At 40.6% G+C, this 15,902-nt stretch overlaps 1 protein-coding gene across 3 annotated transcripts in view; it reads right to left on the bottom strand.

The window, feature by feature from the left end:
* syn3 (synapsin III) overlaps positions 1-15,902 on the bottom strand; it is a 136,144-nt gene that overhangs the window by 69,299 nt on the left and 50,943 nt on the right. For all 3 annotated transcript variants that reach the window (XM_028570194.1, XM_028570195.1, XM_028570197.1), the window contains 2 exons: positions 3,459-3,615; positions 937-1,026 (listed from right to left, as the gene is read on the bottom strand). In XM_028570194.1, the coding sequence (XP_028425995.1) occupies positions 937-1,026; positions 3,459-3,615 (247 nt within the window). The remainder of the gene's footprint in view (positions 1-936; positions 1,027-3,458; positions 3,616-15,902) is intronic.

Here is a 15,902-nt window from a genome sequence, read left to right as displayed (position 1 = left end):
TAAAGTGAATACGCTTATTTCCCAAAATGTCAATCTTTTTTTTTCTTCTCTTATTCATTCATCTCCATTCCAAAATAACAAACGTGCCGTTTTCTTCATTTGAAAACAGCATTCAAACCACCTCCGGACACTAAAGCTAAAGTATGATCAAATCAGAGGAGGAAGACAGGGATGGTTTACTGGTGGTGATGGTCTACTCAACAAAAGGTCAATATTTGCTTAATAAATGTATCTAAATTACAATAAAAGTATTTGATTTAAGTAGTGTTAGTCTACCATTTTTAATTTTGCATCATCTTTGTAGCCTTCAGTCTGTCGGCCTCCTCTTGATAATACATCTTTGGCTCTAGTATGCAACATACAGTCATGATTAGGTATCATTTAGTTTTTAAGAGGTTACAAAAATGTTAATATTTAATGACATTCGAGGGAAAATACTTTATGTAAAGCAAACAAATCTACGCCAGTAGAGATTTATTTTGTACAAAACGTGTCCTTTCTGTCTTTATAAGTGTGGATGAGGCTCTATCACCAGCTGTGGCGTTTCTGTCTCACTATTTCTGTGGTTTGTGTAAATATACTGTCTGCTTAACACAGAAACACTTGGTCAAGTTTGATCCTTTACAAAAAAAAAGAAAAAAAAATCCAATCAAGGAAGCTGTGTATAGTCTGTGTGTAAACCCGGATTCCTGAAGTGTGTGTATATGTATGTGTGTATATGTATGTGTGTGTGTGTTTGTGGGAGGGGAGGGTGGGGTCCCTTGTAGGGGTTATAGAAATGTTTGACTTAATTTCTGTGTTTTATATTTTTATAATAAAGATTTAATGAAAAACGCGCCACAGAATGTCTATGGTGTTTTTTGTTTTTTTTGTCGGAGTGTGTGTGTCTGTTTGCTGTATTGTGTTAATAAAGAATAATGTCTACAAGGCACTCACCATCTGCGTGTGGTTGGGATAGAAGGTTTGTTCATTCAGGGGGAATTTCTCAGGGCCGAGGGAATGGTAGAGCTTAATCATCTGAGAAAACTGGAAGCAGAAAATAAACAAGACAATCAGACGTCATTATTTAAGCAGGGAGGACGGGGGAGGCTAGATGGAATTTACACCTGTATACAATATAAACCAGTAGTACAGTCAGATACAACTCTGAACACCTGTCGCCCTGAAAAGGAAAAATCTATTTTCAGATCATGTTATTTTCCTTTTTTGGTGGACTGACTTACAACATTACCTACTTCAGTTAATGGTTTTGAACTTGTTGCATCCAGCTGTGGGTTATTATAGGTTGACATTCTAGCTAGGGCTGGGTATCGTTTGAAAAAAATTTTGTTTCCCACACATAGACTATTGTGTGACGGTGCGCCTCACTATCAACACCGACCGCCGCACATTGCGTTTAGTTATTCATTTTTTTATAAATTTTTTAAACGCTATTCTGCATTTCCTTTCCCTGCTCTCCTCCGTCTCTCTGTCACTTGTGTCTCGCTCACACACACACACACACACACACACACAGCCCCTCCCACTGTGCGGTGTTTGGTGTTTTTAGCCCCCCAATGTTGCCTTCCAGGCGGCGCGGCAATGGTTATGTTTAAGGCAGGTTTAAGGTTTTAGGTGAGGGTAACCTGCCTGTAAGACAACGTTGGAGGCTTAAAACACCATTGATCCCACCGTGCACACAGCGTCTGTCTCCATCAAGGAGAGAAGACGGCTGGCAAAATTCACAAGTTCACAAAAGGTTGGTATCTATCTCGTGAACACAATCACACGTTCACAATCACCGACCCGACTCTTAGCAAACAAGCGATTGTGCCCGCTTTAGAAAGTTAACTAGTTTGCGGTAAAATGTAGTTGGGTTGTCGAGGTCAAAACACTAGCTATATAGCAGCCGTGAATCAAATAAACGTATTATAAATAATGTTATGTCATTTTTTACTCTTAAAAAATGCTGCTTCAATCCAGATGAGTATTGAAAAGTATTTTCCGCGACTGAAAAAGGCACGTGTTGATGATGAGGACCAGCCTGAACCGGCGGTATCAGTCTGAAACAGAGCTCAACAGTCCGACCAGTGTAATTAGGTTAGTTAGGTTATTAATTTGTTTACAATATTTTCAGGCTTCAACCAGTGAAAGACACGGTCAGGGAGAGAAAGAGATAGATTCGTTAGGCATTAAAGTAGGAAAGGAGGACAGCACGCTGAACTGCCAACTCCGACAATTACACTAGGCTTGACTTTACCACACTACAAAATGGATTGGTTGTAGGTTGTATTGGGCCAATCACAAGTCACATTAAAACCATAACCATACAAAAAAAAAAAATCTTTTCTAGATCTGTGTACAAAAAAGGATGGAATGCAGTTATTGTTTGACTAGACATGTTTTGATATTACTTGGTCCTGGGTTATACCCAGCCCTATTGTAATTGTAGCTGCACTGTATTTAGGGAATTTTCTCCTACTATGGGTGCAGATATGTTTATCTACCTGTTTTATGACAGGTGTTTTCCCCTTGTGATTGCAGAAGGTCTGGGTATAATGGCAGCTCTAAAAAGAAGCCCTTACTCTGACTCTGAGCCACTAACAACCAAACCGCTTGATGGTGTTTTAAGCCCCCAACGTCGACTTCAAGGCAGCGCTGCAACTGTCGACTTCAAGGCACCTAACCATTGCCTAATCTTAGTGCCTTCCAGGCAGCGCTGCCTGGAAGACGACGTTGGGGGCTTAAAACACCAAACACCAATCAAACCTGACATTTATTTTTGATGTTTTAGATCCAACAGAAGGGTTCCATGTCCCATTAATTCCTACATTATTTCAGCCTATACATTTTGTCCTTGTACACCTTAAATATAAGGAATACAATAAAATAAATGCATTTAACATTTATTGTATTGAATTGTATTCATTGTTTATTCTGCCTATGCTAAAGATATACTGTAAATCAAAAGAGCACCTTCAGATTTTTTATAAACAAATGTTGATATAATAAATATAAAACTTTGGGAGCATCACAATAAAATCAAAAAATGTAAGGTATGCTTTGTAAAAAAAACTAAAATTAAAAAAAAGTAACATAGCTGTAAGTATGTGGTAAATGAGCTACAACATGGAGAAGTGCATTCTTATACCACGTTATGGAAGTATGTGTGTTGTCGTGGAACATAGTTCCTCCTTTAAGCTTATACTTCCGTGGAAAGATTACAACTATGAACTCATGCAGACCTAAGCATTCACATTGTTTTCACTGCAGTCTTGCATCTTGTCTTCTCCGAGTACAGAGTGAGTAATAATGTGCGATGGCTGTGGAGGCCCATTGCTCCGCGGACTCCAGAGACAGGTGTTACAGCTCCCTGTAATGGCCCAAATAAATCAGCCAGGGTGGCCACCGAGGGAGGGACTCACGACACCTTTGTGTGGGTTAAAGTAGAACAAAGAGAGCAGTTAAAGATTGCTTACCACCCAAGGTTTGCTGCAGAAGTTGTAGATGGAGAAGAGAGAGTTGCTGCTCGGGACGCCGCCAAAATGCAAGCCGATCACAAGGTTCCTGAAATCCTCACCGGGGATCATGCTGTAGGCGTGCTGGCGAATCAGGACGAAGTCTGGCTTGAAGGACCTGCAACAAGATGGACATGGAAAACCCTTAGAAAGTGGAGTTCAGCATGGTTTGGGTTAACAATTTGCAATGTTCTGGGAGAGTGTAAACGGACTTTTAAGGTCTTCTATGGTAAAACTTAAAAAAAAAAAAAAAGTTTCAGGATACAATGAAAAAAGGGAAGAATTCAATAGCACTAAAGATTATTTTTTAGACATGCTAGCAACGTGGATTTTAGAATGGCAATGTCTGTCTGTCGGTTCACCACTTTTGTCCAGGCCGTCTTCAAGACATTGCCATGGAAATTGGCACACACATTCATGTCCTATTCGAAGTGGATTGTAATAACTTGGGGTGCTGTCCTTGACTTTTCATCTAGTGAAATCTTTAGGTTGAAATTTCAATGTGTCCATTGATTTATCATCAAATATCTGCAAAATTAATACCCATGACCCTCAACCATTTGTTAGTGCTAATTAACAAATATTAGCATTCTAAAATTGCTAAAATAAAATCATGAACATGGGAATCTCCTTTCTGTTCATAACTCTGGCTTGACTGTGCTCAGGTCCGACATCTCCAGCACGTTGGCTCCACCCGAAACAACAGCTCTGTTAGCACATTAACACACTGTATCTGGGCCTTGTGTTTACAGTCGAGGGTTCCATTATTCAGCAACTTTGTCGGGCTGAAGGGGTGAGGAAATGCTCCTCTGTGCTCCTAATCTTTTTGGACCATCTATCCAATTAACACAGCTTAATCCTTCCTTTGCAAACTGTTCTGGGAGCAGGGCCAAGCGACCCATCAGGCACCTGGAGGCCTCATTTAAAGCAGCCCACATTTCACATTAACACAGGAAATTTACTTTGACTGCAGTCATATTTTACCTATTAATGTTTTCAGATTTCCTTTAGGAAATCCAGATTCCTGTTATGAATCGCACTTTTAAGTAAAAAAAAAAAAAGTCATGCAAGCAAGTGTTGTCTTACGGTAACATGCTCTCATTTTGAGTCTTATTGGGTTGATCGGTGAAGTGTCTGTGATGTGGAGAGCTGTTAAAAGATATTATGCAACCATTTGATTGCATTATTATACTTTAGATTATAAATCTCTTTTCCCAAACTGTAAAACGTGAATCATGCAGCATAGGTAATAAATGTAAATTTACAGTACGTAGTGTACTCTTTAAATGTACATACATGTGTTTTGCCTAACATGATTATGGCTCTGCATACAAATTTCAGACAGGACTACACATAAACAGATTTGTATTGTATATGCCAATTCAGTACTACAGTTTTACAATACATGTTTCCAGGCATAGAGAAAAAAAAAGTATGAAGCTGAAGATGATTGTGAGCTCTTTCATAAGAGCTCACACTCATTTGAGACAAATTACATTTGTGTTTTCGTATGAAAATAATAGAACGCATACATTTTACATGCTCAAATATTGGATTTTTTAAATATGTTTTTTAAGTGAGAACATAATTCATGGATGTGTAAAGTCAAAATCCAGTCATTTAACAGAAAGGGCACTTTCAAAGAATTGTTAAAATTACAAATAAAATTGCACAGTTAATGCTGCTTTCATTAATTTTTTTAGTTTGTTGCCACCTTTGTCTGCCATTTGGTGCTGAGCAGGTAGTGCACAGTGGGCTTATCTGTGAGTTTTCCACTGAAATCAGCTGTCTGCTACAGCTGGAAACTAGGTTGATGAGAGTGGTGAGAGTGAACCCAAACTGTTACACCAAAACAATGAGCTGAAAGGTGCCAAAACATTCTGTAGAGCTGAGAGGAACGTCAGAGTTGGCTAAAACCCTGTGTGAGTATCTTTTGTCACCCCAAGTGACACATTAGACTAAATCATTTGATTCACTGTGAATGTAAAAATATTGGTAAGTGCAGCTTTAATAAGGCAAATTAAAGCAAAAATGTATTTACTACATGTTTTACACAGGTGAATACTCAGACATGTGACCTCCAGCTTCACAAAGCTCTCACTAGATTACTTTGGTTAAATTGCAGACACTTGCACATCACAAATGCACAATAAACATTAGCGTGCACATATGCACAGGCACAGACACATAGGAAGTAAAGGGCTGCAGGTTGGAGGGTGAAATTACAGCCAGGCCCTCAAACAGGCTCTGGGTCCTCAAGTGTTGCTTATGTTAGACGGCACAGACTGTACAGATGACTGAGGAGTGATCTGGTCTCGGCGACAGTGCGACTACAGCTGTTCCTCCCTGCTGCTGCACTCAGCCACAGTGGCAACGGACCAAAAGGCTCTGCTATTTATACTGGATGAAGCTGTTTTTTGAGGCTCCAGAACCAAACCAGACTCAACAATTCATGTGAAACACAAATTCCTGATAAGTACATCGGCTGGTTTGGGTAACGTGCGGTTTCTAGCAAACACCCAAAGTCAAGAGAGAACAACATTGCGCTTACAAGTGTGCAGTTCACAGCTGTATAAGCCAGGACCTTGACTCAAAACACCCCTGTACGATCAGCCTTAAACAAAATGTCGTGCTTCATCCAAGAGGAGCAATCCACTTTCCAATCAGAAAACCTTCCATTCCAGATCAGCTGGTTGGTTGAATGCAGATATGGAGGCAAGTAGGGCTGCAATTAACTATTATTTCATTTTCGATTAATCTTCCAATTATTTTTCTTGATTAATTGATTCATCATCAAAAGAAAAATGCCCATCACAACTTCCAAGAGTCCCAGATGATGTCTTTAAATTGTTAACATTAGTTAAGGTGACCTCTTATCCCTTTTTATCTATTTATGTTTACTACTACAATCTGTACTGTCGAACAGCACAGCAAAACGGTTTTCTCTATGCGATGCTAAGCCCATGCATGCATATAAGCAGATAGACGACACCTTTGTGCTACCTCATTACCACAGAAAGGCCAGATGAAGAAAGACATTCAGCTCGGTGGGATGGCTTTCACCGGGCTATGGTTAATGGAGCCGGTGCCCTATAGCAGCAGAGCATAACTGAGGTTTGTCCCATTAACTCTGTTTTTCTGTCTCTTCACTCGGACTCGTTTTGCCGAATCAGGGCTCCCTGCTGGTCGTGGATTACACTAAAGCGGCACATTTATGCTTTACGGTCCAAATCACTCGGGCCCCACAGTCATCACTTCGCGCACGATATGCTAATGCGCCCTTTGAATGGGTTATCGGTGGTGCAATAAAGGCTGATGCATGCACTGATAGGGGGATAGCAGGGTTATAGATAAGGACATGAAAAAGGAATGGATCCATGTGGTATCATAAGCCCACTCATAACACTTCAACAGTACATTGAGCAAGATACATGTAGGTACAGACATGCTGGGAAAAATATCCATCCTAACGAGTCATTGTTAAAGTTAAATCAAAACAACCTGTGAAAAGAATAACATCATATAAATCAAAGTTTACCCCAAGTGTCTTAATACTAGTGATTTATGTGATGTTGATATTGTCACTTATTTCTAGACATGAAATATGCTTCAACTGGTGTTTCACACTACTGACAGATTTTTGACTTGTTAAAAATATTTGAATTCATATTGAAAGTGACTCTGCATACCTGTGCTGGCTGTATGTGTGAGTCATGGGCTGTTTATAGGGAACTGTAGCATGCCTCAAAACATAAAAATACTTATATTAACAAAGGATCTAATGACTATGTGAAAGTGGTCGCTCGTAGTGATGAGACCACAGAGCATTATCACCAGACTTTGCAGTTTCCCTCAGCTTTACAGCACGTTTTAGCATCTTTCAGCTCATTCTTTTGGTTTTTACGGTCCTGCAACTTTAATATTTTGGTAGAACCTAACAGCTCTCACCAGCGTTATTTCCAGATGCATTAGCCTATTGCTTTCTGTAAAAAAGCTCTGATAAACCAACTGTGTGCTACCTGCCCAGCAACAAATGGCAGACCAATACAGTTTAGCAGCTAAAGAGTCAGATGTTTCCCTCAGGGTTTGGTGGAGACAAAACAGAGCTAAAAGGAGAGCGAGTGTATAAGTGACCAGAAACAGGACATCAAGTGAATGCTAATGATGCACCCTATCAACTTTATAATCTGACAAAATGTCAGTGTCTTTTCACTGCCCCAATGGCCAAAACAATTCATTAAAATTAGGGCTGCCAATCGATTACATTTTTTTTTATTTTTTTATTGTGATTAATCGCATGAGTGTCCTAACTAACTAACTAACTAACTAACTAAGTTACCTCACGATTAATCGCAAATTAATCACACATTTATCTGTTCTAAATGTACTTTAAAAAGGGATTTATTTTCAAGGTTTAGGGTTAACCCTAACCCTCAAGTGGTATTTGAGACTCAACTCAGTCTCAGTACAGAAGTTCAATATATTTATAAGTTGCTAAGAAAGTTTTAAAAGTCACTAAATCTAGAGAGAAAGTCATCACGTTGGCAACACTGTCCACAACGTTACTACTGCAGCTTCCTGATTTCCCTAACAACAAATCAGAGAACAACTGTGTTTAAATGCTCAAAGCACCAATTCGCATGTTTAAAAACCAGATAGAAGTTTACCCCTCTCTATATCTGTCTGGTTATGGATACACTGCAAGCCTAACAGTTGCACAAGACCATTATACAATAAACTGTACAACAGTGCCAACAGGATGTTTTCATCAGCATTCCTAGAACAGAAAACAAACCCAAGACAATATGCTGCCATTTTGTTCCCTAGATCCATTTATCATACAGAATCTCTGACCTTCTAATAGGCTCCACAGGGATGTCTGAATTGCGGGGACCATTTGTCTTTATACCGGCTCTGTGCCTGGCTAGAAGGCTGGTAAGGGCCTTATCTTCCTCCCATCAGTCTGTCTCCTAATGATAAGGATAATCGAGGTAGAACTTGGCGGGAATGCCACAAATGTACTCGGTATGTACTGTTTGATCAGCGCAGCACTTGTACACAATGGTGCATTGTACCAAACTGGCTCTCCGTCATCGGAGGGAAATGCACCTTAGAAAGAAAACTCTGTGCTTTCCTATTACGAGGACAGACACTATAGTAAAAAACGCTATGTAGTGCAACAAAAATGTTATGCAGGCTTATACCTAAAAACTAAAGCTTAACATTTTGGGAAATGGCTCATTTGCTGAGATGAGAAGCTTGATACCATTCTCCTGTCTGTGAGTTAAGTATGGAGCTGTAGCTGGGTGGTGAAAAGCTACAGTAGCTCAGCATAAAGACTGGAAGCAGGGGGAAACAGCTAGCCTAGCTCTGTCAAACATTTCAAAAACTTGCCTAGGAATACCTCTAAAGCTCACATATTAACACCTATCTCGTTTGTTTAATATGTATACAAATAGTAGTGTAAAATCAACTATTTGTGGTTTGATGGGGAATTGCATGCTGTAAGTATTTCTTGGCTTAACAGAGTTTGCTCCACAGAAATATGCCACATCAAATATAGACTACAATTACAGGCAACCAAGTGGGAAAATGGTCAAGTCAGGCTCCGACTTGTTCCCAGTTGGAACTATATTGTTGTACATGTTTTGGTTGTTAGGAAACCACTCCAAATATGTAAAAACACAGAAGTTGCTTGTTATGCTATTGAAATGATGTGACTACAAGGCTAGCAAGTTGGAGGAACCATCTTGGAATCATTTGCGCACGTCCCCTAAGTCGGAATAACGTTAGAATAAACTATTATAGTATTATTATGGTGAGGGTTCTTTAAGAGATGACAGTTTGTAAAGTATTTCAATGGTCTGAAAAACTTCTATAGCATAACATCAGCAAATTGCCACAGAGACTGGAGGTAGTAAATTTAGTTTATCTTTCAACGGAGCTCTCACTTAGTTCTCTCTGTTGCAACTTTACTTTGTCTTTAAGGTCAACAAAGCTGCAGTATTATATAACATTTTTGCCTTGTGCAATATATTATAATATCTGCTGCAAATCCAAAGCAATTCAATTGATCATTCACATATGAGAAGGATTGCCTTTTGGCAGCAGTGTAGCAGAGCACTTTTATTTGCATGTAAGAAGATGTTTAGTCCCGTCAAACATTATACAAAGACATTACCTTCAGGGTTTATTTTCATTCTTCCTTTGGCGCTCTGCTAATGAAAACTTTGTATGCTTTTGTTAAATGATAAACATCAATCAGAAACCACTGTAGAGTTTCCAAAACTCCCCTCTGTCTATTTAATTCAATTTTGTGTAAATCAACATTTTTGTTTATTTTAATTAGTACACTGAGAGCCACTTGGCTGACGGCAGGGAACAAATTGTAATGTTGGAGCAAAGTTTGATCAAAAGGTGGACAGAGTGAGTTTTGGAAAAACAGAATAAAAGAAATAAAGTTTTAAAAAATATATGGAAATGCAAACAGATAAAGCAGTATAATTATGTTGATCCGGTACATTACATTTTGGAAAGTTCTTTTCTCTTTGAAGGCTAAAAAAAAATCAGACAGTTCTTTGACTGGGTTTTTATCTGGGACTGTAGGCAAAGAATTCTCCATCCTCCGTGTGCACAGTGACTCCCTGGAGCCTAGCATCATGTTGTGGTCCCCTGGCCTGGATCTAGGACTCCCTGTGGTTGTGGCTGTGGCTCCAGAGTGAGCTGGCAGTGGCTCAGATCCTGGGCGGTGGCCTGGTCAGGGCTGCCAAAATCTCTGGATCGCCTCCAGATGCAATCGCACCCCAGGGTTCATCTCTACATCACGCTGAACGCAGCAAAGGCCACGTGGAAAAAAAAGGACGCGCACCAACAACAAACTCCTCTAAAATCCAAACAGGAGAGGGTGTAGCTTAGGCACACCTACTCGCAATAACAATTAGAGAATGTTTAGTTGCTTAACGGTGATTGTGTTGAGGATTATGAGAGGAGTCCCACGGGAGGCACAAGAAATGAGGAGAGGGGCTGCAAGAGCGATAGAGCATCAAATGACCTCTGGCAGAGAGGGAAATGAGTGTTGTTAGGAGTTCGAGGGAATTAGCGGGGCCATTTGTATTCATGGCTATATTACAAAAGCAGGGATGGTGGAGTGGGCCTCTGTATGCTTTCATTACAGTCACAGTGCTCCTAAAGGAAACCACCCTCAGGCCTCCTAAAGCCATGTCTGAGCTCAGCGTGTCTGTGAGCGGGATTTATTTGCTCGGTAACAAGATGAACCTGTTGGAGGTATTAGGTGTTGAGGCTGCTCCAGGCAGACAGCTCCTTCACTGATTAAAATGGGCTTTCAAAGGGGGGGGGGAAGAGGGGAGTTAAGGCTTGTTTGTATTCGTCTCTGTGTGGTCTAAGCACCAAATCGTCACCTGAGGTAACCAAAGGAGCAGAATCTTAGTATGTGCTCTGTGGGGATTGGAAAGGAAAGGAGGGGTGGCCCCGTCTGGCTGAGACCGGTAGCTTTCAGGACAGAAAATTAAACAGGAGGAGGACAACAACAACAACAAAAAATCAGACAGGGATCTGCTAATGTAATCTGCCTGAATCCCTCCCTCTACCTATGGGGCAGAGAACTACGAGGAATGTGATGCTGCTATGGCAAAGGTGAGGAACCACACACACACACGGCGGAAAACGTCTGTCTGAACATGTAACTCAGCGTGTCGTTGAAATAAATTCAGAGAACTATCTCAAATCCAGTCAAGAAAATGTTAACTTTACTGCTACGAACAACCGCAGCCGCAACGTCCGTGTCAACTGAAAATCAGAGGGACAGAGACGTCACTAGCTACAGACCGATTACTGCAATAAAAAACAACATAAGCCCCTTCTTCCGACATCATATCAGCAAACATGAACACAATGTCAGGCTGAATGAATGGAGTCAAACAAAATGGCAGTTCAGTCTGGTCATCAGGCCACGTGTAAACCGACTGGTGTAGGTCACTGTCAGGCTACATATAGTTTTACTCCTTATGAGCAAAATGAGTAGTCATGCAGTCCAAATGCTGTGTATTAGGCTTAAATTAAGCTTGTTTCATTGAAATTCAGTGTAAGTGTAGGTATCCGTGCCCTCACAGGTGCAATAATGTGAGCAGCGAGTGTTAATTAGGCCCTCTAAGAGCAATAAATGTGGTGTTGTTTTGTTTTTTTAAATCGAGAACTGAAATTTGTTGTGCTGAAGGTTCTGTTAACATGATGGAAACCTTAACCTCACATTTACTTTGAATCCATATTTTAGCCATCTATCTGACGCTACCACCCAGAACTACTTCCAGTGAGTTCAACGTTAAAACGAGCTCAATAAACTCCTCAATCACCGGCAGTTAATGCACCACTCCCCGACATTAATCTCCACTAATTAATCAACTGGTTTTACGAACCACACCGGGATATATAGGATGGTGGAGGAGAGAGACGTTGCTTATTGTACTTTGGCTGCTGTGATCCTTTGGCTGCTTATAGCCAGACCAGTGTTCCCACTTGGAGCCGAGCAGCTCGCTGGAGGTTTTGGCAGCGGCGAGCGCAGAAAGGGCTGACTACAGCAGTGCAGCAGTGAACAACACGCCATAACTACTGTACCTTGTGGCGCGTCGCTGTGCTGTACTGTAGGCTGTGGCTGTGCAGTGCGTGCCACGTTGAACATACAATAGCGGTGGCAAAGTTGCATGCCACTTTTTATTTTATGCCCTGGAACCAGCAGTCAGGCTCTGTTGCATCTTTTTATTTAGTTGTTTTGGCTCATCTCAAACTGGGCACAAGCCTTATTTCCTCTCCCCCAGTTGGCCATTAAATGGAAGTAGACACACCATTAATAATCGGTTATATCATATTCTAATATTTCTGTCTTTAGACCCGTGAATAAAATATAAAACAACAAAAAAGAAGCTTAATTTCACTTATTGTGTCACACGTCGAGGTCCTTCAACAGTGTCATGGCAGCCGTGGTATTTCCATTAATTCATCACAAGAACACGTATGTGTTATTGGCAGCGATATCTCTATTAGATCATCAAAGATTAAGGAAGGTACTCAATGATTTAGTTCATAACGCTTGCATTGAAACAGACTTTACAAAACGCTTCACTATAAAGGATATAATGAAAAGAACATAAAGCAACATAAAACGATGCCTCCTATCTATGTAAAGAGAAATTGAGGTACGTAGACTCGCACAAAATCATGCACACTCTCCATGTTTTTCCATTGTGACTTTACCATATAAGACTGAGCTCCCTCTAGGAGACACACATTCTGACTGTATACATGTTTTTGTTGCCTCTCTCTCTCTCTCTCTACATTCACACCTGCGATCCGATGACAGAGAAATCATTAGATGCACTGTAATCAGTATGCATGTTTTTACCAGGAGTAAAGACGGATAAAATGTGTTTTTATCACTGCTCCTAATCAGAACCAACAGTGTATAAATCAAAAACAAAGTAAACAATAACATGGTTCACACACACAATTACCTGTTTTCCTAGTTTATCCTATTCTTAAAGGTCACATATCATGCTCATTTTAAGGTTCCTACTAGAACATACTAGTTTACATTCTTTAATGTTCAAAAAACACATAATTTTTCCACATACTGTCTGTCTGAATTAGGGTTGGGTACCGAAACTCGGTGCCAATAGGGAACCGGTGCCGACGTAAACGGTAGTAACGAGACCGAATAAGAACGAAAGTTTCGGTGCCTCATTTCGGTGCCTGACTTTACACTACACCTGACAGCATGTAACGTTAGCCTACCTTTAGCTAGCAGCTGGATTAATCACGGTTAAAATGCTGACAGCTAACGTTAAACAGTGTAAAGTGTGACTGTATTTCACTGTGGAGGACTTCTACAGCGGGATGTAACAGTCTGCTCTGCAGCGCAGCAGCTGCCGTTCTCACAATTCATAGATATACAGTATGTTTATATGGTCGGAATAAACAACACAGACGGTGCGTTCACTTGCAGCTGCCGTTGTCGGAATTAAACAACACAGGCGGTGCGTTCACTTGCAGCTGCCATTGTCGGAATTAAACAACACAGATTCACTTAAAACTGGTAGCCTCGTGGTGCATTGACAGTAATTGTAAAATACCCTTTTCCCATCTGGGGTTCAACAGCAATTTACTGGTGAAATAAGTTATTGTTATTGTTATAGTTATTACGTTATTATTAAATCTTTAATTTTGATCATGGCCTTAGCAATAAACAAGTCACTGACTATTGTTTACTACCCTTATTTATTTATTTATTTTTTTTTTTACTTTATTGAAAAGTACCGGTTCAGGCACCGTTTAGGCACCGGCACCGTTTTAAAAGTATCGATTTAGCACCGGAATCGGAAAAAAACCAAACGATACCCAACCCTAGTCTGAATATACCTGTATTCACCCTCTGTCTGAAATGCTCCGTTTTGACACCTCTTTAAGCCCCCCTCCAGAAAAAGCCCAGTGTGCTCTGATTGGTCAGCCTTTCCAAGTCTTCCACATCTGCGCTTTTGGAGTCTCTGCACCGCCTGGGAATGACTGTAACGGCACTGTAGCAGCACTTTCTACCTATATATAGTATAGTTATAACATAGACATCACAGCCGTACAGAAGTCCTGAGGGCCTGTTTAAAGGCACAGTTTCTGAATACGAGCTGTGTGAATTTCTCTGTGTCTTGAGTGTTTTGATACTTCCACAGTATTTATATAGCACCTTGACCTGCTTTATAATCCAAAAAGACATGGAAATATCACTTTAATTTTCTACAATATGGGTCCTTTAAATGACAATGTGAGATCATTTGTCTCCATTCCACTGGGTATCTTTAACCATACAGTAGAACGTCACTGTACAAACATCCCTGAAACCACAGAACTGTGAGAAAGTGTGCTGCTCCATGGAGCCAGCCGAGGAGATGTGATCAGAGAGCATGCCTGTGGTCAGAGGTCAGAGCCCTGAGAACGCAGCAGCCAGAGGACACGTGGAAAAGCAGGAACCTGCTTTAGACATACAGTACAGTAAACGCATGGGTGTGTGCGTGTGAGCTGCCCTCCTCTGATCACACGCGCACACACACGCACACAGAAAAATGTAAATCAGACCAAGTGCATTTAGTTTGAGCTTGGGAAACTAGTGTTTTGTCTGTCTTGTGTCTATTACAACATTATTCTGGCTGAGAATGAAACACATATCACAGAAATAATGAGCTTTCATTGGCTATAATCTATCACAGATTTGAATCAGTTCACACTCTGGGGTCTTAAGAGAGAAACTTTCAGTGTCCCACTCGATACGCTTCTAAAAATGGCATTCTAACCACTTTATTTAAATGCTTTATTAGCCAGCAACCAATCAGATTGCTAGCTGAAAACAACTATTATTCGATTTAGTCAATTTCAGTCATAAATGACAAGCTAAACCACAACAGTTTGGCAGTGAATATCAGTGTTTGTGAACAAGGCAACAGTCAAACCATCTGCAGCCAATTTGGCTTCTCTATCCTTACAGCAATATCACCAAAAAAAATACTTAACCCATAACCTCTGTGTCCATTCTGACAACAGGTTGCATTGTAACATCAGCCGTATTACAGCACCCGCTCTGTGATTACTCTTGCCTGCATGGTGAGGCCATTTCTGGGACACATGCTCCTTTCAACACCGATAAAGAAGTTATTTTGCAAAACTGTGTGGAGTCGAAGCCAAAACACAGATTAGCTGATTATTCCCCAAGAAGGCTGGAACGAAGACTGGTGGGCTGACACTGGATGACATGCACTCAGTTAGCTGATCTAACGGACCAATCAGGATGCAGAAGCCTGAAGAATAAAAAGCATGAGAGTTTTGGTGTGTATGGTCACTCTCGTAGCCAAATGGCAAGCTGAAAAAAGGTTGCACTTCAGGTGTAAGTGAATAAATAAGTAGAAATAAACTATGTTCCCAATTCACTGCTAGTGGCAGCAGAAATATTGATCTGTGTACTAGGGATGGGCATGATTACTCGACGATCGATAATTCATTATTAAGAATTTTGTCGATCACGTTAATTTGTTATCGATTAAACTAATGCTGGTTGCGTTGTGTAGTGTGAGTCTTGAAACAATGAAATGAATTTCACAGTGTGGTACCAATTAAACATTTTACCACCTGGGGGCAATATTTGACTCTCAGTTTCAACCTAGCATAAACTCGGCGTTAGCACGGAGGAGCTGCGATGCACAACGAGCAGAGAAAATTACCCAAGGGACCTGCAAGTTCATTGAGATGGATATTGGAACCAGCATATCACATTCCGTCACGACGTACCATCACCAGACTGGTAGAAACTCACTACGAAGAACGGAATAAGGTTCCTCGGGCTGGCCAAGTTAG

Source organism: Perca flavescens, chromosome 23 (genome assembly GCF_004354835.1).
Source record: "Perca flavescens isolate YP-PL-M2 chromosome 23, PFLA_1.0, whole genome shotgun sequence".
NCBI lineage: Eukaryota > Metazoa > Chordata > Actinopteri > Perciformes > Percidae > Perca > Perca flavescens.
Note: the sequence above shows the minus strand (reverse complement) of the source record. Positions and strands in the feature narration are given on the sequence as shown.